The following is a 24989-nucleotide window of genomic DNA, read 5'->3' on the forward strand; positions in this document are numbered from 1 at the left end:
TTTAACAAGTATCAGACCATTTTAAACAAACAAAAAGAAGCATTAATAAGAGTGGAATAAAATGAAGTTAAATCCATTTTGCATTAGTTGGACTGATAAAAGAAGTTACAGCAAAAATGTAAACAAAATGGCACACTGTGAGATTGTTCTTATGGTTTATAATCTGTAATTTTCAGAGTTCATAGGTGGTCAAACATCTTGTTCACCGACAGAAAACTGTTTTTAGTATTTAATGATAAAGTATCAAGGACACAAGGTTCAACATTGGAACGTAGCTTCTTCATTTCTTTAATAACAGGATTTGCAAAGTATGTAGTAACTACAAAGTCTTAAAAACGAACGAATAATGGTAGGTAAAATTGTTCAGGTCAAGAAGTGATAAGCATTTGTGATAACTGGTGAGTATTTTTCTATTGCTGCAGAGGAATCTGCCCTACTCTTCTTTGCAGAATTGTTTCACATTTAATCACATTAGAAGGTTTTCCATAATGTTTCTGGTGATGCCACAGGATCTAAATCTGATTTACAGATAAAGTTTTGGGGTGCTTTGGATGATTGTCCTGCTACATAACTCTAATGAGCTTAAGGTCACAAACTTTTTCAAGATTTACTAGTTATAAAAGCGTAAATCATGGTTCCATCATGATGCTGTCCAGGATCCGGAAGCAACAAATCAGCCCCAGAAAATCACACCAGCACAACTCTGTTTAACTGATGGTGTGATATTTTTTCTGAAATCATGTTAGTTTCACATTAGGTGTAATAAGATGCACACTTTACAAAAACAAAAAAACAAAAAAAAAATAAAACACTGTTTTCTCACCAGTCCACATAATATTTTACCAAAAGTGTTGAGGATAATCAAGATGTTTCTTGGAAGGATTTTGTATGATCACTGTAACACGGATGCAGTTTCTGCCCAGTTTCTCTTTTTTACCATTTAATCATAGACGCTGCTCTTAACTGAGAAGAGTGAAGCCAGTTTTGCTTCACATATCATTTTGGGTTATTTGTGACCTTCTTGGTTTAGTTGCCAATGGACTCTTGGAGTAATTTTGCTTAGTTGGTGACTGTCCCACATTTTCTTTATTTGTGATTTCACATTGTCAGACAGGTTTTGTTTAAGTAATTTCTTATCTCTACAACTCTGACAACAATGAGGCTCTAGGTGTGGCGACTGAAATAATAATAAAAAAAAAAAATTAAACAATTTTCCAAAAGAAATGCAGTCACAGTTTTTCGTGGATTTAACAAGGGCACCATTTTGGTTTGGATTTGGCCTATTCCCTTAACAAATGCAATTATTTACTTTGGCTACACTGGTCTGATCCTAAACTTGTTTGCATCGTTTGCAGCACTTAGGTGTGGCCAAAGCCAGAACAAAACTCTGTGAAGGCCAAATACGTTATTATGTTACGTATATCTGAACAAAAAGTGGCTGTGTGTTGGGTTTTCTCAACACAAAACTCATGAAAACAATAGAGAGAGAGAGAAAAAAAAAATGACTCGCCGTTTTGAATTGTTGAATTATTTATGGGGGCAGAATATTTCCAACATAATTTAACCGTCACCACAGATGCTCTCCAGTGCTTTTTATTTACAGAAAAGTGACTTCATGTTACTGTACACTTTGATATTTCCCTTTTTAATAAATACCCATAGGGTAATAGGTCCTCTGTAGCTTTGAGTGCATTATAAAACACACAACCCTAAGTTAATGCATCCTTTACTAACCATACAAAACAGAGACAACATAGAAAATATAGCATTACACCATGTTACAAAGTTACAGAAAATACTTGTATATATATATATATATATATATATATATATATATATATATATATATTTATATATATATATATATCTTTATAGATATATAGTCACAGAAAAACAGCAGAAAAAGCTTGCGACAGGATACATTTGTTGTGTTTAAGTTAACTATCTGAGATGGAAACACGCGATGGTTGTCAGCTCATAGTCACAGACCTGGAGTCCCAGGAGGTGGTTAAGGCGGCGCAGCTCATCGCGACGAGATGCTGCAACAGTGCTGAGCAACGCCTGCAGGAAAACCCGCAGCTGCACCGGTATCCAAACACAGTGCTGAGAGCAGCAAGGGCAACTCTGGCTGAGGTGTACATTCCTTAAAACAAAGGCACAGCTTGGCAGCAGCATTGCACTCTTTATATGATTTTGCTGCAGGTTCAGACAATCAATATGATTTGTTTTCCTCCATCGAGTGTTTGATGGAGGAAATGATTAATTGGAGATCTGGTCAGGTGACGCCTCTTCAAACTTGTCTGTCCGGCCTCGATTTCTTTCACCTTACTCTTTGTCTTTGAGAGACTGCAGCTGCCGGTTTATCAGGTAAGGAGTAATCAAGCCCTATTTGGCCCAGCCTGTGGTGGCCTCTCCGTTGATGTAGGCGAAGCCTGGAAAATGCTGCGAGTGTTCGTACTCCGAGTTTCTGCGAGGGCCCAGAGGAGAGTACATGTCCCCAGAGGTGGCATAGCGAGAGGAATGCATAGGCGGGCTGGAGTAACAGCTGTTGGCAGGAGACACATCTGGCCAGCGGGGGGCGATGGGCGCAGGGTGCAACCGAGGAGTGCTGCCCATCAGGCACGGCTCCATGCGGGGCATCTGGCTGTTGAGCTGGTACTGACAGTAAGACAGTAAGGTTGATCAATGATTATTTTATAAGCAATTAAATAAGGTTTAGAACTGATCTTTGACATAAAATTAAATAAATGGGGAATTAAATTGGAATTTAAAGACTGAATTTTGTGCTCACTTGTGTTGTCCTGAAACGGTTAAGTGTGGAAAACATGCAAATAAACTGGAAATCGGGAAAGGGGGCAACAATGATCATCATAATAAAATAAAACAACAAGACCAAATATATATCTGAATCAATAACAATGGAAAAAAAAATATTCAAAATATATAAAAAAAAAACTAAATTGTTATGCGGAATACTTCTACCTGTGGTCCTTAAGTTTAGATTGATAATAAGCTTTTTTCTTACACATCAGTAAAACACCAATTGAAAACTTTAAAGGAAGCATGAAAAGCTTCCCTCCTTTCAGAGACGTCACCTCGGTGTCGTCTCATCTGTGAACCTGTTTATGTGAGCCGACCCCATCGATGGTAATTTCCTGTCGGGGGAAATTGTCTCACAAGTTGTGCCAAAAATGGTCAAAACAGAAAAATTAAGGCTCTCACAAAAAAAAAAAAAAAAAATTGTCCTTTCCTTAAAAAATGTCTTTTCTATTTGTTATTTGCGTTGCCTGTGGTGACGGCGCAACAAAGAACAATGAGTTAATCTGCCTGGCGATAAAAATACTCTGGGCAGATGTGGATCCGAATGAGGTTGCAGCTCCGTGCCCGACCTCTTGCTCTGACAAAGTGGAGTCATTGTGCTTCATTTAAGCTCAGACGGGTCTAAAAAAGAAAAGTGGAAGTAGGAGCCTTTTCCCTTTTTCTGGCTAAATATAAACACGACAGTCGATTCCATTATGAAGGATCGCGGCATGGAAAAAGATGGTCAGAGTAGAGCCGACGTCTCAGCTGCCTCTTGTTCACAGGCAAAGAAGGGGGTCGTTGCACAACAATATTTTAATAAACGCCCCTTCTGCCCCGCTCTGAGGCTGCTGGCTCAAACACATGAAGAGACCATTGAGAGCTGGAAGGAGGAGTAGCAGAGCGGGGCCCCTCTTGGCCCCTGGAAGAGCCACCTTTCACTGTCTGCTTCCGCCGAGCGGAGAGGGTTTGATTCAGAAACGTTTAGAAACACTGCGAGCTCTGAAGTCCGGCCGATTTACCACCCCCACCCACCACCACCATAAAAGCAGCGGAGGCTGGCGCTCCCTCGACAGGAAATTACCACCAAAAGAGCGAATTTACACCACAAGCTGCAAGAACGGCAACATCACGGACCAAAACCTCTTTTAAAAAAAAAAAAATTTAAATCTTTTGTTTAAAACAATAAAGATACCAAACCGATTTTGTTTATAGTTAATCAAGCTGTTGTAGATTTCAGATAAATTAACAATAAAACAGAGCAGATGGGAGATGTGTGCGTATTCACCCAGTGGACAATCCACCACCTTAGGAAAGTTTTAATATCACCTGAACCTCTGCACGTTTTATCACAAGACAACAACAAACTCCAAAGGATCTTAATGGGATTTTATGTGATAGACCAACACAAAGTAGTCCAGAATTATGAAATAAAGAACAAATGATTTCTTTTCCCCCCAGGCTCAGTCAGGCAGGATGGAGAGTGTGTTGACATCGATCCAGCCAAATTTGCAGTACCGTAAGTTCGCCACACTTTGCGCTATCTGAAAAATGCCAACGGTTTCTGAAAGGGGGGGAGACCTTGCGCTTTCCAGCCAATATCGAGTTATTACGATAATTTCACCACCGCCGTAGCAGGGAGTGAAATTATTCAGAGGCAATCTTTAAATAGATGGTAAATTGCAAAAATAACTTTATAGATACCGAAAGTTCCAGTTTTTATGGATAAACGGACAAATATATTTACTCACAAGGCATTTAAAGAACTGCATGCAGTTAAAATAAGGTGGAGATTTGAAACGTGAAACTAAAAGAGTTAAACACCAGTTGTCAAGTCTTGTCACAAATTCTCTGTTGGATTTAGACTTTAAGTGGTTCAGCCTGAACACCAGGCTTCTCACCTTTATTACCCTTTATTTAGCTCCATCCTTCTTCCCAGCCTCCCTGCCTGGGGTGAGGAGAAGGATCCCCACAGCATGATGCTGCCACCATCATGTTTCACAGTAAGGATTGTGTGTTCTAAACATTGTGCAATGTTAAGTTTTCTTCTGTACTTACCACTTTAACTTCAGGCAAAACAATTCAGATACAAGTCTTGTGACCAGAGCAGCTTGCAAACAAAAACAAGACGTTCTTGTCGCCACTTTTTCATGAACCCCATCTTTGTGAAGTGGGTTAGGATGACGGCTAGTAGTTGTCCTAAACGCTTTCCATTCTCAGAGAATTATGTGAGATGCTCACAGCTTGAGATTATGTTTTATAATCTAACCCTGCTTTAAATTTCTCTATAACTTTCTCCCTGGCCTTTCTTTTTGAAGCTGTTTGTTCTCTAATGGTGTCACATAACAGCTGGATTTAAGAAGATTACGTTAAACACTTCCTCAGGAAAGTGGTCGTTCTGGATTTTATTTAGGGGCAACAGACAAAAAGAGGGCTGAATAATGTATGCCACACTTTTCAGATTTCTCTTTAGATGAAAAGCTGTAAACATTTTCACAGTAATGCACCACTTTATGTTGGTCTGTTGCTGCAGCAACATAAAATGTGAAAAAGTGGAAATTATGTGAATAGATTTGGAAAATAAAGTAAATGTTGACCCGATCCTGCCTGTGCAGCACTGACCTGTGCAGAGGAGCGGTGGTAGGCGGAGTAGTGAAGTGGGGCGGGGATGGCCGGCTCGTGGGCCAGGCTCGGGTACTGGCTCTGGATGGAGTGGGGGTGCTGGTTGGTGTAGCTGCCATAGTTGTAGCTACCGCTGTATCTGAGACAAGACGTGCGTGATTAGCAGTGAAACCGGTTAAATCTCCTGTGGGTGCGTCTAACACCAGGGTGGTATTTACCCGTGCTCCTCCCTGTGGGCGTACACCGGCATCCTGTGTGCGGAGGACGGCGGCGGGACGGGAGCGCTGCTCCTCATGCAGGACAGCTGCTGCCCGGCCTCCGGAGCGGAGCCGCCCGCTGTGGTCACTGTGTATGTAAGGGACCAGGTATATGACTGAACAGCGCCTGGCAGACACAGAAACAAACGTTTCGGCGCGGAGTAGCTGAATAACGTGGTGGATTTCGAAAACCGCTTCGTTTTCTGTCCCGTCTCACCTGTGGAAGCGGTGACCCCTGTGTACTCTGGGGACAGGGCGGCGGTGGGGGAGCTGGCCGACGAGACGTCCACCGACTGGACGGAGCGGGCGGGAGAGTAGGACCCCGGAGACGGGGAGGTGGGGCTGGTTTCTGTCAGCGTGAATTCCTCCTCGTGCTCTGCTGGAAGAGTCAGGAGAGGACACATTCGTGGAATCGCGATTCGCTGGACGCCTCCGCGGTTTGCACACACAGAAACTCTGATTTTCCGTCATTTTTCTTTAAAAATTTGCTCAATTGCTGTCAGATTGGACAGAGAGCCTTTCTGAACATCAGCTTTCAAGTCCTGCCAATTATTCTCAATTGGATTTATTGGTAGACTTTGACTGGGCCATTCTGACACGATGATGTATTTCAACCAAAACCGCTGCAGTGGCTGCATGTTTAGGGTCATCGTGCTGCTGGAAGGAGAACCTCTGCTTTAGTCTTCAGTCCTTTGCAGCCTCTGACTGGTTTTCTTTCGGGACGGCACAAACTGCACAGCTGAACTGAAAAAAACAAAATCATCCCAACCAATCATGCTGCCACTACTGTGCTTTAACATAGGGGATGGTGTGTTCAGGGTGATGTAGCATGTTCATTTTTGCCACTCCTTCATGAAAGCTAGATTTATGGAAGCATTGAACACTTTAATTTTTAGAATATAAAATCTACATAATTATCCTCCAAGCTTCATCAGTAAGTTTTGATTCTGATGAGTGGTTTAAAATAAAACCTGGTCGATACAACATCCCAAAAGCACCTGATAAATCAAATAGAAAACAAACTCAAAAAGGTTTTTTTTAATCAAAATCAACTGTCTATTTTCATTAGATAAGCCATTAGACAAGCTATCTCACCAAAAACATTCAATATGGCCACTTAAGAATTATCTTTTTTTTGTATAAATTCCTGACCTTGCAGAGCCTGGCAGTAACAGCAGCAGCTGCTCAAAAAAAAAGATGAAGTCAGATATTTACTGTATAAAAGGTTAAGGTTAAAGCTAAGGTTTTCGCTTCCTGGCTGATATCTTGAGTTGCTGCTTCAATATTTTGGCATTATTTTCTTTCCTCTTGATGTGTCTCCAGTGCACCAGTCCCTTCTGCAGGAAAACCACCCACATCTCATATGGATATACTTCTGAGGCTTCCTCCATTTTCCTGTACGTAAAACTTCAAAATTTGGCTTCATGACTCCACAGGATACATCTTCAAAAATAAAGCCGCTTATCCCTGAGTGCATTTTCAAGCTTGAATCTTACTTTTCATATTGTTTTGACTTTGTAAGGACTTCTTTTTCTTGCCGTGGCCTTTCCACTCGTTTCGCTGTGGTTAACAGTGAGGAACAGATTCTGGTATCTAGTCTAATTTCTTCAGATTTTCCAAGATGTCACACAGGAAAGCAGCGTGTTTGAAATGTCGCCAAAATACAACAAGTTAGAGCTCTTCCTCTAATTTACTCAAATGATGTTAACCTAACCAATCCGAAGTCTACAAAGACATTACATCACCATCTGGGCATTGCCAAATAATTCAACAGCAAAATCATTTTGGTGAATGCATTCCTCTAAGTTTGAAGAAAGTAATACAGAAACAGTAAATAACATTTCTGACTCAAGCTGACTTTGTGTAGCTTTGCTCTTCACAGGTGGCTCAGCGTTTGAGGCCTCACCTGTGCTCCCCTCGCCTTTCATGGCCCTCATCAGGTCGTTGGCCCTCTCCTGGAAGTGGAGCGACTCCAGCAGGTAGAGGACGTAATCGTCAAACATGAGGTGGATCAGGTGGAAGGAACCTGCAGACACAAAAACACAACATGCTGAATCTTCCTGCTAAAACCGCGAAACGTTTTTTTACAGACGGGAAAATGAATGAAATAGACGACGACTGTCTGGGCGGTGATGACTTCACATCCTGACAGGAGAAAACGAACCAGCTCAGCCTCAGAAATATGTCGGCTGACCCCAGATGTCACAGGGAGCAGATGAGGCAGCAGCATCACAGACGTGTCATTGTGCCGCCGCCGTGCGCATAATAAAAACACTTGTGGTCGTTCAGGGGAGCGGGGCGCAATCCTGAACACTCGTAAAATGGGGGTAAAAAACAGGCAAACGCATCGGGAAAGGGGAGGGGTGGCCTTTGTTAATTAGCTGTTTGTGCACAGGGACCTGCTTTATCAAAACACCACTACCAGCTGTGTCTTTCGTATTCAAAGAAAGGGCGAGGAGAAGACGGAGAAGTCTTTTTTTTGTCCCTCTTTCACTTTTACTGCTGTGTTCCAACTTTGGCTTGTGCACGGCAGGTTGTAAAAAAAAAAAAAAAGGCAGCCATTCTTATTTCTCCAACTTTTTTTCTGAAGACTGCAGGCCTGAGCAGGAATTCAGTTTCTGATATGAGGGTAGAAACCAGCCGATTCATCTCCTTATATTTGACCAACATCTTTCTCCTGTTTGGATAAAACGTCAACATTTTGGAACGGCACAGCCAGAATCCCAAGTTAAATCTGATGCAGGATCTGGGAGGAAGCTAAAGATGAGGGTGATGGCAAGAAGGCTTTCCAACAGATTATCAGTAAAGATAAAAGTGAAAGTTAATAAGAATCATGATAAGAAGGAGTTGATTATGCCAGAAGAGATTGTTTCATTGACTATAGAGAACATCATGAACTTTAATTTTCAGTAAAATGTCAATAAAAACAGATTAAATGTTTTTTCCCAAGCTTTTATTGCCCGCCTCATTTCCTCCTAGAAACAAACTTCTCAATAAATTTACAAGGTAAACAGTAAACAGTTCAGGACCTCCATGTTCGGGTCCTATTTTCACTTAAAATGATAACACACCATGTTAATAAATGTACTGCTGTGGCTTTGCAAAGAACAAAATGCATAAAAATACATTATTATTAACTTATATTGCTAATAGCAGAGAGCCTGGTCAAAACGGTGAAGTTTGGTTTGATGTCGTTCCAAAGATTGGACAGCAGAGGTAAATAAAAGATGTTATAAGCAGAATCAGTGTCACCCTTTTTACTTGAAATAATTAATACCAAAATATTTCCTGAATCTCTCTAAAGTTGTAGCACAGTTGGAAAACCATCAGAAATCATTTCTGCTTTTCTATTTCAAATTAAACCAATTACGCTGAAGTAATGTGCTTTCCTTTTACATTTTTTTCTGCAGAGAAACAATCCTTCATACAGTGCGCGTCTCATTCTATGCCTAAAACTGACATGATGCCACTTCAACTGGGTTCCAGTGGCTTTGTAATGTTTCATAAACAGAATGGATTTTAACAGGTGGGTTTATCTGCAGAACTTTACCACAAAATCTCTAAAACTGCTCAGAATATTTGGTCTCAGACTGTGAACTTTGTTCATGTCGGCGTGAATCGCTCTGGGCTCACCAAAGCTGGGCGCGCTGTGCAGGGTCATATCCCGGATGACTCTGGTACCAAAACACGACCACATCAGCAGGAACTGTTGGGCCACCTTCTTCAGCGAGCCGGGCCTCTTCCCCGCCACCTAGAGAGAGAACATTTCCATGAGAAAAAGATGGAGGTGGGGGGGAGGGAGCGCCAGAATTAACCCCTGGGTCCATATTGGGGCTTAACCCTCAGGAACGAAAAACATGTCAACAAGTCAACTATTTAATTTGCCCCCGGGGACACGCCTTCCTATTGAACTATTGTCTGGGCGGTGGAGGACGTTGCCAGGGCGACCAAATTTTACAAGCCCATATCTGGCACATAATGGGTGCAAATGGGGAGCTTGAAGACATCATTAACTGGGAGGATTGGGAGCTAAGTGCCTCTGAGTGAGAAAGGCATGCAGAGGTGAGCGGATTTTAGGACTTTGCTGCACAAACAGGTTTATTAAACTGAACTGATCATAATTTTTACAGGTGCAGCTAGAAAAATGATTTCAGTTTGGTTTGTGTGTTTAAAATTTTATACATTTTTATTATTTATTTTGTTTTTTTATTCTTTATAGCAGCCAAACCTAAAGTAACAGTTCTGTTTTTTAAAATATATTTTTTCTAATTATTATCATTTTTAAATAAAAAAATGTTATTGCTTTCATTTATCATCAGTTTTTTTTTTTTTCAAAATTATTTTTTAGACTCTAAAACCAGAAACCAGATGATTATATTCTTGTGAAAACTCTGGCATATTGGTCATATTTTACAAAGGTTTTTTTTGTAAATTGTTTTTAAAATTTATTTAAAATTTCTGCTGTTTTGTCTGACCATTTAAAAAATATATAGTTTTGATACTCGGTTAATATTTAAATTTTTATTTTGCTGCAGCGGTATGTGAACTTGACCAAGCAGCAGTCACTGACCATGGAATGAAAATCTCACCAACATCCATAAATAAAACGACGATTTTATTCGTTAACTTCTTGATACTGAAGGACATATTCTAAAAGGCTTCTCGAATTAAATTTTATTTATTTTAGGTGCTATTTTTAGACCTTCTGTTAGGAGCAAAAAGCTTCAAAAGTGTGAAACAGATGCTCTGTTCTTGCCTTGCAGCTATTCACATGTCTGATGCTGAATCATTCATAAATCTTCGTTCATCTTCGTCGCCGTCTCTCACCTTGACGACGCAGCGGTCCACCATGGAGTCCAGCCACTCGATGTAGGCCTCGATCGGAGACTGCTCTTCCAACAGGCGGTCAAATTCCTGATACACTGAGACAGGAGAGGAAAAAAAAAACACAAAAAAAACTTGAACAACAGCCTCGTAACGCAGCATCGTCCACACATCAGCGACCTCTGCTCCTCTCAGGAGCTGAATGGCGGCGGCTCGGCTCGGCGGGGCGGATGAACTTGTTTAACCTTTTGCTCTCCGTCCTCGGTGCTTTGACTCCGCCGGTCGTGGGAACGATCGTCACTGAGTGTGTTGTTTACGCGGCGGCGAGAGATTGAGCTCTAAATGTGACACTTACAGTGCATAATAAGCTGCCTGTGCTCCTCCTGCGAGTCCTCCATGGTGTAAAGTGTCTGCTTGGTGATGCTGTTCAGGTCCACGTTCCTCCAGTCCTCCAGCATTTGGAAGGTGATGTCGGCGCTGTTTATCACAGTCCGAGACGCCTGGGGGCCGCATGGAACGACAACATGACGCCTGTGTGTCGCTTATCTGATTTGCTTCTTTGTTTTTCATATGGATTTTAATAAAAACATTCAGAAACACGACATTCACCTGACAGAGATGGTTTAATGACGTTTGCCGCTTCAAAATCTGGGAGAATCTCCTCGACACTGGAAATGAAATCATAGGAAAACGGTCAATATCGAGGACGGGGCTTGCCACATGAGAACATAGAAATCATTTGTGGTTGACTTGCGTTCAAATTTGATGTTCCTCAGGTTTTCAGGAAGGTCGTGAAGTGCTATTTTAAGCCACTCGTCAAGCTGTTTGGCAAATTTCCGAATAACCTGAGTCAAGCTGTGCAGAAGAGAGACAACAGAGTGGGTTTGCAAGAGCCGCAGCTAATGAGATTTTATCCTGAGGTTTCATCTGGAGGGCATCTCGTAAAAAACAATCCAAAGCTTAAGTTGGAGTAACATTCTCAAGAGGAAATGCTTTCAAAACATTAATCAAAACAACTCATTAAATCTTTTTCGCTGCTGTTTGCAAGGTAAGCTAAAGCCACAGATGCACTCTATATTTAGCAGCAAGTGAAGACTACTGTGGGCTATAATAAGACATTCTTAATAAGAAAAATGTCTATAATTGGTGACGGTAAAGGTTTAACTCGTCGATTGGCAGCGTTTGCATAAACAGCTCCAACTAGAGAGACATAGAGAAATCAGTTCTTAACAGGAATTGGATGATTTTCAGCTCTTTAATCCCCATTTATTATTTATGAATTAAAAAACAAATGTTTAAAACATGCTGTATTTGCATTTTGTAACTAAAACAAAGGTTGAGAGGCTAAACACCACCAGAAACTGTCCATTAAACACACCACAGTTAGGTGGTGCTTAAAGAGACAGAAGGTCAAATTAGGTACCGCAAAGTTGATATTTTTTTATTCTTATATTTCCACCTTTGTTGTTTGCAGAATATGCTGGATTTGGAGATGCTTGTAACATTTTGCAGGTCTTCAAGTTCAGGTAACATTCTCAATCGAACCATGTTAGTCTGTGATATAAGTTACTAAAAATAACAACTCTGAACATGAAACGACAACAACGACGACACACAGCAGGAAGATTAGGAAAAAATATCTTGAATTCAGCCTGTCGTCTAGGTAGAACCATCTTTTTGTAAACTACAGATCAAAAATTGGCTCCAAGAATGATCAACACATCTCTAAACTGACCCCACGCTCTCAAAGCTGAGGAGGTCGAAACATTTCTACAGCTGAACATAACGTTTTCCACACCACACAAACATTTTTCTTACTGTCTGACATTAAATCAGACGAATCTTTTTCTGTTTTAGGCGACTTAAGATTACCAAAATGTTTCCTAGATGCCAGAATGCTGAAAGGTCATTCAGGAAATGACCCCAAAATCAACGTACAGAAGGGAGATTATAGTTTTCTAATATACACAGCAACAACTTCACTAAATAGGTGAGGAAAAAATATTGAAGCAATATCTTCAAAATGAACAATGACTCTAAGCAAATTAGTTGACATGAAGACAATGAAGTCATTGTTGGGAGTGGGCATTATAAGGTCTGATCTCTGTCTGATCTCAGTCTTTTAGAAAATGTGTGTGGAGCGCTTATGAGCTGTGTGTGAGCGAGACATCAGGAGGAATGGGCCAAACCTCCAGCAAACTGCCGTGAGAAGCTTGTGGGAAGCAGTTCAACCACATACAGAGAAAACGGAGGCCAACTTCTGACTTTGAAGACAAACAGAAATCATTTTCCTAACGCAGCCAAACATGAGCCGCCGAGACTGATTTAGTCTCAGACGGTGAGAAATAAAGGGCTTGTGTCTGCGTGTGAGCATCCAGCTGTAATCCCATCAGACTGAAGGCGGAAACAGATGCTCACCTGTCAGGTAGTGCTTGCAGGACGGTGGGCATCAGCACCCCGGAGATGGCTTTGTAGAGGATGGAGTCACAAACGCCGACGATGTTGACCACGGTGGGGGAGCCGAGGACGGGCAGCATGTGGGGCGGCATGCCCTGCCAGAAGTGCAGCAGGAAGCTTTGGACCTGCAGGCGCCAAGCAGGCGACGTTACAAGAAGAGGTTTATGCTCATGTTTCATAAAGAGGGTGGAGTTCAAAACCTCACCTCGTCAAAATTGGCTCTGATAACCGTGTCCAGTATCCTCTGACAGTGCGTTCTGTACATCATGATGAACGTCGACACCTGAAAGCAACGACAGAGTATTAATCTGTTCGCAGCAGAAAGTTTTACAGCCTTTTTTTTCCCTTCCCCCCTCTTTTGAGGTGAAACTAAAAAAAAAAAAAAAAGCGTTGCAAAAACAAGAAAATAAATCTGCCTGTGAACCAATAAATACATGTTACAGGTCCAGGCTGGAGCAGAGCGATATAAAACGAGCTTTAGAGATCAGCAAAACACAAACCATTTAAAATCATGGCCCCCCTTTTAAGAGCCGGACAGCTAGTGCCCGTCTTTTGTCCACTGCTAGATCTTATTATCTGCCCCCCGAAGATTAAGAGTTAGTGAGGAGCCAGCACATAAATCCTTAAGGTCCCTCTCGCAACGCAAAGCCAGATAAAAGAGTCAAAGAGGGGGAGCAGAGATGGTGAGATGGGAGGGAGGGGAGCTGTAAGTAAGGACTTAAAAACCGTCGTTTACCCTCTCCTCTGGCAGGCTGGCAGGCAAATTTAGGTCTTTGACATTTGGAAACTCTGGCAGGAGCGTCCCCAGCTTGGAGCGCGGTGAATACGCCACTGTCTGCTTCGTGACCTCTTTCTTCCCCGTCTCGTTCACCCACGCCGCCCCCTTTTTGGAGTACATCACATCGTAGTACGGCGACGTCTCCTTCACCGCGATCCCGTAGTAGTGGTACCTGAGGAGGACAGGATGTCTTCTAAAATCATGATAATCTACCACTATGAACAGCTGCTGAGTGAATTTGCTACATTTTAAATGAAAAGGTTTCCGTTTTAAGTTCAGCGTGTCCATGTCTGCTTGTCGTTTGTGATGCGAACAGAAGGTCAAAAGTCCAAACTCACTTGGACTGTCCTCTTGTCCCCAGTCGTCTGGTTGTCAGTGCTGGGAACTGCTGCCTTATGATCTATTTACAGAAAGGAGATCAGAGCCGTCAGTGCAAACATGTTCAGTCATGAACGTTTATATGTCAGGAGAACTAAAGGTGCCCCATTTTGTATTTTATTCACTACTTCAACTAGATGGGGCCCTAAAAAGAGTGAGTTCAGGTGAAACATATAAATAAATCAATTTTCTTTCCTCCATTTATATAAATAACCTTGATATACGTCAGCATGGGATAGCTCTGGATCCAGCTGTGGCTCACCTCCGTGCAAAACGTGCAAATATTCAAATACTTGCAAAGTAGCAATAGATCCTTATTCATTTGGATACATTTTTTTTAAAGTTTAAAGTACTTAATGCCAAAAAAGCACCTAAATAATGTTTGTTTTTACATGTTGCAGGCCATTACTTCTTAATGTCAGACATTAGGTGGCACTTCATCACATAACCAAGTACCTTCATTGGAAGAAAGAATCTGTTCAACACTCATTTATTCTCAGTTTGTTCCAGGAAACAGTTTTCAATATTAGACAAAGTTAGCACAACTACACACAAAAAGCAGTTCTTAGCTTTTCAAACCAACCTGACTCTATTTTCATAAGTAAATGCCTCTCTTGTGAAATCATTCATTGGCCAGATGAGCCCAATTTTTCCACATCCAGGCCTAGAATCAAGAAATGACCCAACAGAACCTGTTTGACAGCAGGAAGTAGGATAAAAGTAAAAAAAACAAAAAAACTAACATATGGCATTTAAAAAGGACGGGGAAGTCATTTCTAAGGTATTGAGACTCTATTGATTAACAAATTGATGGGGAATCTTCCTACGACTGCTTCAATGACCCAAACAGGAGACGACAAAAAACCCAGAGCAGCATCTAAAGAACTGAATTCTTCACTTTCCTCAGTTACAGTCAGTGTTAAAGTCTCAACAATAAGAAATAATCTAAACTGGTGTTAAAGTGAGAGTTCAAATGAGAAAAGAACACAAAGGCTTTTCTCACATTTCTGGAAATGCGACTTCATGATAAATATGATTTCTCTGGCGATAAAAGTGCAACTTTCTGGACGGTTTGTGTCCCGTATCATCTTTTACAAAACTAACAACGCATCTCAGAAAAACGACATCACAGCAAAGGTAAGGCATGGTGGTAGCACTGCGACTTGATGGACCTGCAGATCCTGCAGGAGAACGTCGTCAGCTGTAACCTGGAGCTTATTTAAACTGTGCATCAAGACAACGACTTAAAGGAAACCTGCAAGGACCTAAATATGACTGAGATGCTCCAGTGTGAGCAGAGCGTCTTGTTTCATGTGTAAAAAGTATCGATCTCTGCAGCGTACTTGATGCGGATTCACTGTTCTCTTTTAGCAATTCTTAGTCATTTTAAAAGCAGCTTTCCTTCTAATTCTTGTAATTTGAATTTTAGGTAAGAGTATGGAATATTTATCATTTTTTAAATTTGTTTAACCCTTTCATACAAAGCAGTTACTGCACTGGACAGCTACCTAAAAGCCATTTTGTTGTGGATTTTTATGTTTTAAATGCATCATACAATACACTATTAACTACTGGCTATACACTGCAAACATTTTTGTTAAATCCAATTTGGCAGACAGGCAAAAAAGCAACTCATGAATATCCAGTCCCTCCTTCTACTGTAGACGACTCAAGTGATGTGACATCAAAAAATGCCTAAACACTAAAACTACTGGTGTATTTTCCAAATAACTTTGTATTTGGAGAAAATTACAACTGATCACCTAGAGAAAAAAATCCTAGAATGCCTTAAGAAAATTAAAAAAACACTTTAGAAATAAATCCTGACCTAAAGGATCATAGTTTGTGCATGAAAGGATGAAGTTGCTGTCATTTCTTTTATAGCATTGTTGATTTAATTAGGCTAGTGACTTTCCAAGTCTGCATTTCTGCATGAAACTCCCCTGCTGCTGAAGCGACTGCGTTTCAGCAAGACATTAAATACAAGTAAAATAAATTCTGTCACTTCTATGACGTCCAGTCATTTGACTCGTTCCTTTCTTCATCAGCCTCTCCGATCCTCGCTCCTTGTCCTTTTCATCTCCCCTCCTTCTTTCTTTCCTCTCTCTCTCTCTCTCTCTCTTTTTTTTGTCTGCAGAGATTGGCTCCTCGGTCCGGCTCCCGGTGCAGAAACTTTAGCAAACAGTGTAGCTCTCCATTGTGTGGGATGAAAAAAGGGGCCAAGCTGTGAAGTTTCTGTCAGGCCCCGCTTGATAAATGAGCAGACAGGGAGGCAGCCCGGGCCCTCTCTCGTTTTTTTGTCCCGAATCAATGAAGCCTTCCTAAAGGACACCCCACACTGCTCCAGCCACTGATCTAACATTCCGCAACATCTCACCCTTCCAAATTTCCTTTAATTACACATTAATCCAGGCCCCTTCTCTTTTTCAATATCTTCCGACAGGAGCTGGCGGAGGGGCGGGGCGGGGTGGGGGGGCCGGAGCCCGGGGTACAGGGGACGGCTGGGGGGCAGGAAGGCTGAGGAACTTGTTGGGGTTGTGGGAACAGACGAAAGCACATCTCCTTTGGCTCTAGATTAAATGTTCACACTGAGCTGCGGTCGACGCCGCTTCAGGAGCTGCAGCCCAAAACCGAACCGTGCAGGAAAAACTGCACTCAAGAAAGAGTAGCGCTACTTCAGCACATTTAGACTAAAAAGGCAACTCAAGTGCAGAGTAACTAATCAAAACATCAGTCATTAAATATTTAAAAATTACATCATCAGATGGACCGAAATGTGAAGTTATGTGGAAATGATTGTGATTTTTTTAATGACTGAATGAAAACAATTCATTTAAATAACATAACTGCAAAATAACAAATTCTTTCAATATTGTGTAAACTTTAACAAGTGATTTTTTGTTTGTTTGTTTAAAACAAGCTGGCTCTTCAGTCAGTGAAGTTACTCACAGAGGGAGAGCATCCAGAAATCTTACTTAAGAGTAGTAATACTTCATGATAAAACTACTGGGGTAAAAAGTAGAACTTAGTAAAAAATACTCCAACCAAAATGTTCAGTAAATGTAACTGAACAAATGTAACTCTGGACCGTGACTGAGATTACAGCCTTTATTTGACCTCACACACAATCTGTGAAACCACTTTAGGAGAATCGATTAAAATACCTGAGGACCATGAATTTAGCGCAGCATGATGGGAAGCACTGGGAATGATGGTGAAATCCAGAGCTCACCTTTCCAAAGCTCGCCGCGTTCACAGGCTGCGTGTCGTGCTTCTCGCTGAAGTCAAGGTAGTGCATGTAGAGCGCACTTCTGGGGATGCACACACCTTCTGCTATTTCGTAGTTTTCCTCTAACCTGTGGCACAACACATGTGAGGGGGCTGCAACCTCTGAACGAGCTTTAAGCAACAATGTCAGGCAAAATACGCGCTGGAGATTTTTTACTGAAATGTGTGAGATTCGACACTGGAAAATTATGTGGGGAGAAAATGTCAATAAGAGTAACCTAATAGTGGAGGATTTGGTTTAAAAGTATTTTTATCGGCTTGCAGCTGCTTCATCACGACAGCAGTTTTACTCATTCAGACCAAACAGTGAAAGTTTTCAATCACATACAGCAAACAGTGAAAGTTGCTCAGTCAGCATGTTGTGGTACCATTCACAACGAGGAGCCCTGACGCTATAAAGTAAAATAATGGATTTGAAGCAGCAGCTGCATGTTTTTGCTAACTTTTGTCAACATTCAGAAGAATCTTCGCTATTATTACTATTATTTTCAGAGTTTTGTCTGCATTAAGCCGTTCAGAACCACAGTAAATTGTTTGGATGTACATTATTTTATAGCTCATCAAAAACTTTGTGCAAAGCAAATTAAAACACCCTTTCAAAATAAAATGCTTATTATGATTATATAGGATGGCTAGTTAAAATTCCACCTGCTTGATTTTAGGACAGTTGTGGATGTAACTGTAATTTGTGGTTTATTTTTGTTGCTATGACTACAATCACTGCCATTAAGCATAATTTTCCTTCTCTCCTCATTATTCTTGGTCTGATTTAAGCCAAATTAATCTAAATCAGGTGTGCAGTGAGAATCCATCTAAATATATTTGACATGCGGAGCAGCAATTGGTGTCAAAGGAAATAAACAGTGCCTACCAAACATTAGTTCCCAGCACTGGGTTGCAGTTTTGATATTTCAAATGTTGATGAAAGTTTGTAACTTGTTAAATTGTACAGAGATACTGTGCAAAGCTTCGATTATCTGCTTAAATGCAAAGCAAGTTTTTTTCCCCTCCTCCTAAATTGTCGTAGCTCTCTTGATTACAAAAAGAAGAAAAGAAAAATGTATCCAATACTGAACCCTGAGGAACACCATGTGCACAGCCGTCTAAGAATTTAATAGTAAAAATAAAAAATAAAATAAGCAGAGACTTTTCTTGACATGAACAGTTTCTATATTTTTGTAGGTGGAGGATGTATTTGTTAAAATTAATATTTTATGAATAAACACTTTACATTTCTATTAACATTGCACAATGTCTGCAATTTTGCTTGCTAACATTTCTGTGATCATCTTAACGGATCATGTTGAGTCATTGTGAAAAGAAAGTAGAAGCGTTTTCGTCAACTTTTATTTAAATGCTTAAAACTAAATCCATGTGATCTGTAGTGTGTTGTTTTATACAGGAAGTTTAAGATTTTAGTCATTTCAGAACCAGATCGCTAATTTGCTAAAAGTAAAACCCATCACTGCCACGACTGTGAAAGTACAGGATCCCTCCAGTATTTTTATGTGAACATTTTATAAACTTGTTAAATGTTAAAGACTTTTATTCATCGTTTAATTTCCACTTAGTGTTAACACAAATTCTGGACAGACCCACTGTGATTAATCTTTTTTATTCACACAACAAAAATGAACTAAACTGAAAGCTAAATAAGAGTCAACAGGAAATGATTTGGTCTAAAACTGAAAAGTGACAGATGATAACCAGCTGGTTCCCTTGAAATGCATCTCCAGTTTTTATTTACAGTAAGCTCGGTGCTTTCATTTGTTTTGTACTTTTTGCTTTTGTTGGCTAGAAAAATAGATGAGTTTCACAAAAGAATAACTTTCTTTTGTGTTTGATGTCTTTAATCAGGACATCTACCCATAAAATAATTGTTTTTTTTTTTCTGACCATTGTAGAAGTTGATACAAACCCACTGCAGATTTAGCTTTACGTTTATTTTTATTCAACCAAGTAGGAATTAAGATAGGCACTTTTTACAAGATAATAAAATATATTATATTATTCTTATTGTTTATCTAACATTTTTTTACATATTGCTTTTGACACTTAAAGAACTTTTTGTGTTAACCTTTATATTTGTTGCTGCTGATAATAAAGGCTGTTTCTATTTGTACTTTTATTTCTAAGTCAATATAAGGTGACTATCAATTTTGCTTTATATTAAGATTGTATAAGGAGAATTGCATGTTGAGAATTATTCCTAGCTTTATAATAAATGCAAGAAATCAGACCTCTTTTATCTTTTTTGAAATTGCTGATCAGTTTTTTAAATGTTTTCACTGGTTTGTTGATAATTTATCTTTGGAGCTGGAAGTGTTGGAGGGCCTCCTTGACATCACCCTAATTTTAACCCCCTTCATAGATTTCCTACAAGATTCATATCAAATAATAAGATTCATATTATTTGAAATAATATTTTGGTAAAACAAAATATAATTTCAAACCGGCCTGGGGTTCGAATAAATTAGCGCTTCCGGCTGTCACCAGTTTCCAGTGAACGAAAAAAAGAAGTGGTGACAGGAAAGCAGAGGTTCCCAATCACTTTCTGACTCTTACTGTCTAAATAAATCTAAATAAAAGGGAACTATGGCTGTTAGAGCAATTTCTGCTTAGAAATGAATAAGTTGGATATTAGGAATAAAGTCTGTAAACACAAACACTTTCATCTACTCCCCCCCCCAATACTTATCCAGCAGCTGACAAAACTAATTTCATATGTTTTCATATTTACAGGACATTGGAAAAAGCCTGCATAAATTAAAACTAGTTCACAGCTACGTACTTTATACTAATTGGTCAAAAAGACGAGCAACGACAACAGTAGTGGCACAACTTTTGGTACAATTTTTTTTTTTTACCAAAGGAAAACCAACAAACATGCAGAAAACCCAACTTTTCAAAAATAAGAAACTGTCATGTAAAGATAAAACTGAAGAGCTACGAGAAGAAAAAATACATTCAAACTCAGCAAGACTGAAAGATAAAATCAGGTCTTGTTTTTGTTTAGACATAAAAGTTTAAGATCTGATGGAAATTGAGAAAACAACGTGATAATCTGAGTGAGTTTTTAATGTACAGCAACTAAAATTCACACACATCTGATTTAAGACTGATACGAAGGGAATCTGACAGGTTGAAAAAATATGAGGGTTAAAAATGTTTTATTCTTTAAGAATTAAAAAGGACAAAACTTTATATTCCACACAGACATCCTGTGCTTGCATATTAATTGTTCCTCCCTATTATTTTTATTATATTATGATTTTTACATGCTCTTCTTCCTTTGTTATTATTATTATTATTATTATTTTGTTTTAACTCACCATTCCAGAGTAGCTGGTGTCGAATGTGGTTTAGTCGCTCTGTTATTCTCCTTTTCCTCATCTGCAGCAGTCAACAAGCATCAGAGTAAATCATGTTATTACAGGGGCAGAAAACACCCTGGTTCTGTGCAGGTAATGTGACCAAACAGCAGCAGGTGAAGGAGTCTGAAACAAACAAACAAACAAACGTCTGGAGGTTCGCTGCTTACGTTCGTCGTTGGACATGTTCCCCAGAGACGTGTGGCTGGAGTATCGCTTGCTCTCGCTCTCATTGAGGCACCTTTCGATCCAGCTCTCTATGAAGATTTAAAAAACAAACAAACAATATTTATTCTCTAAAAGTTCTTTTATTTCTTTAAGACAAGATGTAGGTAAGCTAAAGGGCTAGTTTGTTTTATTTCTCTAGACCTTCTCGGCATTGAAGGAGCATCGTCCGGCAGCAGAACAGAGCAAAAGCTGTATTTACATAAACACGGTGCAGGACACTTAAAAACGTCACTAATGTGACAAGGCCGAGGCCACAACAAGCGATTGTGTGGGGCGGCAGCGCAGCCGTGGGTCCCGTTTGAGATGTTTTCAGCAAGACGGCAGGAATCCAGCATTGTTCTCCAGAGACGACGAGATGAACACACAGAAGCTTAAAAAAAAAGAAAAGAAAGAAAGAAAAAGAAAAAGAGCCTGGGCGCATTTTCTGAAGCGGTCTGCTGGAATAGAGGCCATTGTGCTCATTTGATTTCTGCTTAGAAAAAGCCCGACTGGTGTGCTTTCTGAGAGCGAGCAGCAGCAAAAACAACAATGCTTTCATGTGGGAGCTGCATGATAAAGTGAAAATCCTTTTTAAAAAACACGGGAAAAAGTGAGTCAGCGGTCAGGAAGGAAGGAAAATGAGATTGGTTGATAATCATCTTCTCTTTCATTTTTATCAGAGTATTTTTTTATGCGTTATTAACTTTTTTTTATAGTGTAGCTGCCTTTAGAGAGGATCCAGGTCACAGCAGATAATAAAAGTTTTTAGAAAATAGCATTAAAATTTACTGAAGGTGCTTTTCAAAAGGACACGTCAAAAAGTTCTTTTTAACGCTACTGCATACGACTTGTACCGAGTATGTCTGAAATAGTTTGAGCTACATCAAGTTTCAATTATTGTCATTGTTCCCATTTATTTTGCTTTTCTTTAATCGAAGCCTCGCAGTTTGCCCAAACTGCCAGTTTGTCCTTCTTTTCACATTGAAAAGACAGAAAAGAAGCAGCTTGGAGATGCATAAGTGAATCCACTGAAGTGAAGCTAATTCTCCACAGAGACTCGGAGCTCAGGCTTCATTTGCCACAAGAACAGATAAGTTGGGGGGATCCAAATAATTGGATTAAATCCGATCAACAACCGAGATGGACGTTGGCCCGTTTATCAGCAGGAACAAGCGACACTTTCCTGCGAAAGCTGCCAAACCTCTACAAATGAAAAAAAGAAAGGAGAGTATCGACGTTTTATCCTTTGTATTTTGAACTACTAATTGTTTTAAAAATAGCCATTTTTCATAGTTTTTTTTTTTGTTTTATACTCAAAACTTTGGGAGCAGGTGCGCCTCTCTGACCGCCTTTTCTGAACAGATCCTGATGGAAAAAAAAAAAAAAATCTGATTCCCATTTACCCATAAACGAGACCAAAATGCTCCAGAGCCGGTCCAGAGAAAGTTTGAGACAAAACAAAAAAAACAGGCGCAGCTAAGAAGCGGAAGTTTGGGTCCAGTTTACCAGGACTGACCTGTGGAATCCATGTCCGGCTCCTCCAGCAGCCCGCAGTGCATCCTCTTCCCATCAACGACGCCGGCTCCTCCGAGTAAAATGGCTCAGTGCACGCTCGCTGTCCCCCTCCTCCGATGGTCTCCTCTCGGCTCGTCCTGAGGCTCCCTGACCACTGCCCGTCACGGGAGATGTTGAGGCTCTGGGGTTCGCCCGGAGAAGGGCGGTGTTGGTGGAGGAGGGAGGGAAAGAGAGAGAGAGAGAAACAGAGAGAGAGAGGGGATGGAGAGGGGGGTGGTGGGTGTAAAGAAGGGAGCAGGAGACTCCAGAAATCCAGCGGGGGGAAAGCCAGACCCGTCAAAATGTTTGCTGATGTTTCATGGGAAAGGGGCTGATTTTATAGGAGCCCTGATGGGGACATGTCATTGATAGGCTTGGAAGGCTGATGAATGGCCCCAAGTCAGATGGGGATGTGGCAGAGCTCACTGGAAGTCTTTTGTGGGGCTGTTTTGAATAAGAAAAGCTCCCTCCAAACCAGGAAAAAAAGAGGCTTAGATCTACATCCTAACACTGTGGCCTCCCCGCTCTCAGTTATGGCATTTCATACATTTTGTACACCCTGAAGCTCCAAATGAACTCACTACTCAACTTTAGTTTTTTTTTTGTTGTTTTTTTTTTGTTAAATCTGTTCTCTCCTCCATGCACACATCCCACAGCCACCTGTTGCCTCACTTGAGTCGCTCCTTCAGTAAAGCTGCTTCTCGATGTTCCTCTCCTTCCAAACATTTTGAAACTTTACAGAGGCATGTTCAAAGTTAAAGTCTTCGTCGTTCTTTTTTTTTTTTTGCTCGCTCTTTTGCCTTATTTTCTCTTTTGGTGTGCCTCTGAGAAGAGGGAACGGCCACAAAAGAAGACGGGTGGGGGGTGCGGGGGTGTTTGGAAGTAAAAGTGCAAAGCCCGAGGCTGGGAGGGCTCTGATGGAGTGCCTGAGAGCTGGAGAAGGGAAAGCTGTGATTAGAATATGAATGGAACGGCAGGAGAGGGGGGGAGAGGAGACGGGCCAAGGAGAAAGGCGGATTATGGCTGAATTACTCACCACACCACGGTAGGCGAAGGAGGACTTTCTCTTTCTCGGCTCGCAGGCTGATACTTCATGCTGCTGCAGACACCTGATGCACGGCAGGGCGACGAGGCGCGGCTGCACCGACGGACTCTTGCTCTGCGTCGCTCTCAGGCGGTAACAGGTGCAAAGCAAACAAGATCTGATTCATTTCAATCATTAAATGATGTGCATTCTTATTTCCTCGTTACCATCTAGTGGAGCAGAACAGGTGCAGCCTCTTATTTGGACACTCTCTCTTACAAACGCATACATCCTTGCTTTTGTTGCGTGTAAAAAAAAAAAAAAAAAGGCCCCAGATGAGCTGCGCAACTGTGTGTATGTGTGTGTGTGTGTGTGTGTGTGTGTGTGTGTGCACGCAAGTTCAGTGGGGTGTGGTTACGCTGCAAGCGACGTTGTTGGTGGCTACAGTTTAAAGAGGAAACCATACGACTCAAAGCAGCTTTCTCTCCCCGCTGACATCAACACGACTTCGGCGCTGGCGCTCAATGTCCGAGTGATGTCAGCGAGCGCCGCGGCGACCCGAATCCAGCTGTCTGCTCGTCACGTGGCCTTCAAAATGAGAGATGTCAGCCCTGGCTGAGGCGCTGTGATTGCCTCAGATTGTAAACAGATTGAAAACAAAATCGAAACAAAATGAGAGGGTTTCATGAGAAGCCAGTCGGTTTCTTTAAGGGAATATACCAACGTTTAAATTATATCAAAAATGTTATAATTTAGGAAACAAGTTAAAAGTGGAAAAAGAAAATTCATTAAAAACTATTTTTATTAAGTGTTTCCTGCATATGAATACTTTATGCCCTACTTACATAGTTATTTCTGTCATTATCAACTAGCAAGTATTGGGATTTAATGATTTATCTGGACTGTGTTCAATACCAATATTGAATAATTTAGCACACAGGTTTGAATTTGCTGTGAATTACATGAACTAATCTATTAAAAGCACCAAATTGAAGAAAAAAATAGAAATAGAAATATTTTTTGCAGCCATCAATTCAAAGCCTGGAATAAATCTACCTGGATATTTAATTGCTCTTCCTGGAGGTGTTGGTGAATCTCGATGTTTGGTTGAAGCTTCAACTGGCTTGTGTGATAGAAATAAAGTGTAAGAAATAATTCACCACATTGTTTCAACATTATAAATATATTCATTTGAGTTAATTCTTGGTAAATATCTTTGGAGCAAACGTCTTCAGATGGTGGTGAGATTTTAGATATTCTTAATCATTTTATCCCCCAGTTTCTTTCATCTGGACAGTTTTTAGACTTGGTTGTCTAATTAAACATGGAAAATTATTGCCACTCCTTGACATTTACTTTTACATTTTGTCACATTACAGTCACAGACTTCAGGTTAATCACAAATGTTTCCTGAATTCACCATGATGCAC

General features: G+C 40.6%; 1 protein-coding gene across 1 annotated transcript; it reads right to left on the minus strand.

Moving 5' to 3' along the window:
* Nucleotides 1–1512: 1512 nt before the first annotated feature.
* Nucleotides 1513–24169, minus strand: rfx4 (regulatory factor X, 4). Its single transcript, XM_014984083.2, has 18 exons — nt 22498–24169; nt 20945–21031; nt 20736–20796; nt 17348–17471; nt 14076–14137; nt 13696–13909; nt 13165–13242; nt 12921–13084; nt 11257–11357; nt 11112–11170; nt 10858–11002; nt 10506–10600; nt 9312–9429; nt 7585–7704; nt 5896–6057; nt 5640–5805; nt 5422–5560; nt 1513–2658 (listed from the first exon to the last, which is right to left on the minus strand). The coding sequence occupies exons 1-18, from the start codon at nt 22538–22540 to the stop codon at nt 2386–2388; spliced, it is 2211 nt and encodes a 736-aa protein (XP_014839569.1). The 5' UTR covers nt 22541–24169; the 3' UTR covers nt 1513–2385.
* Nucleotides 24170–24989: the final 820 nt, after the last annotated feature.

This window comes from Poecilia mexicana, unplaced genomic scaffold (genome assembly GCF_051168715.1).
Source record: "Poecilia mexicana isolate PSO_F unplaced genomic scaffold, ASM5116871v1 scaffold_6, whole genome shotgun sequence".
Lineage (NCBI taxonomy): Eukaryota > Metazoa > Chordata > Actinopteri > Cyprinodontiformes > Poeciliidae > Poecilia > Poecilia mexicana.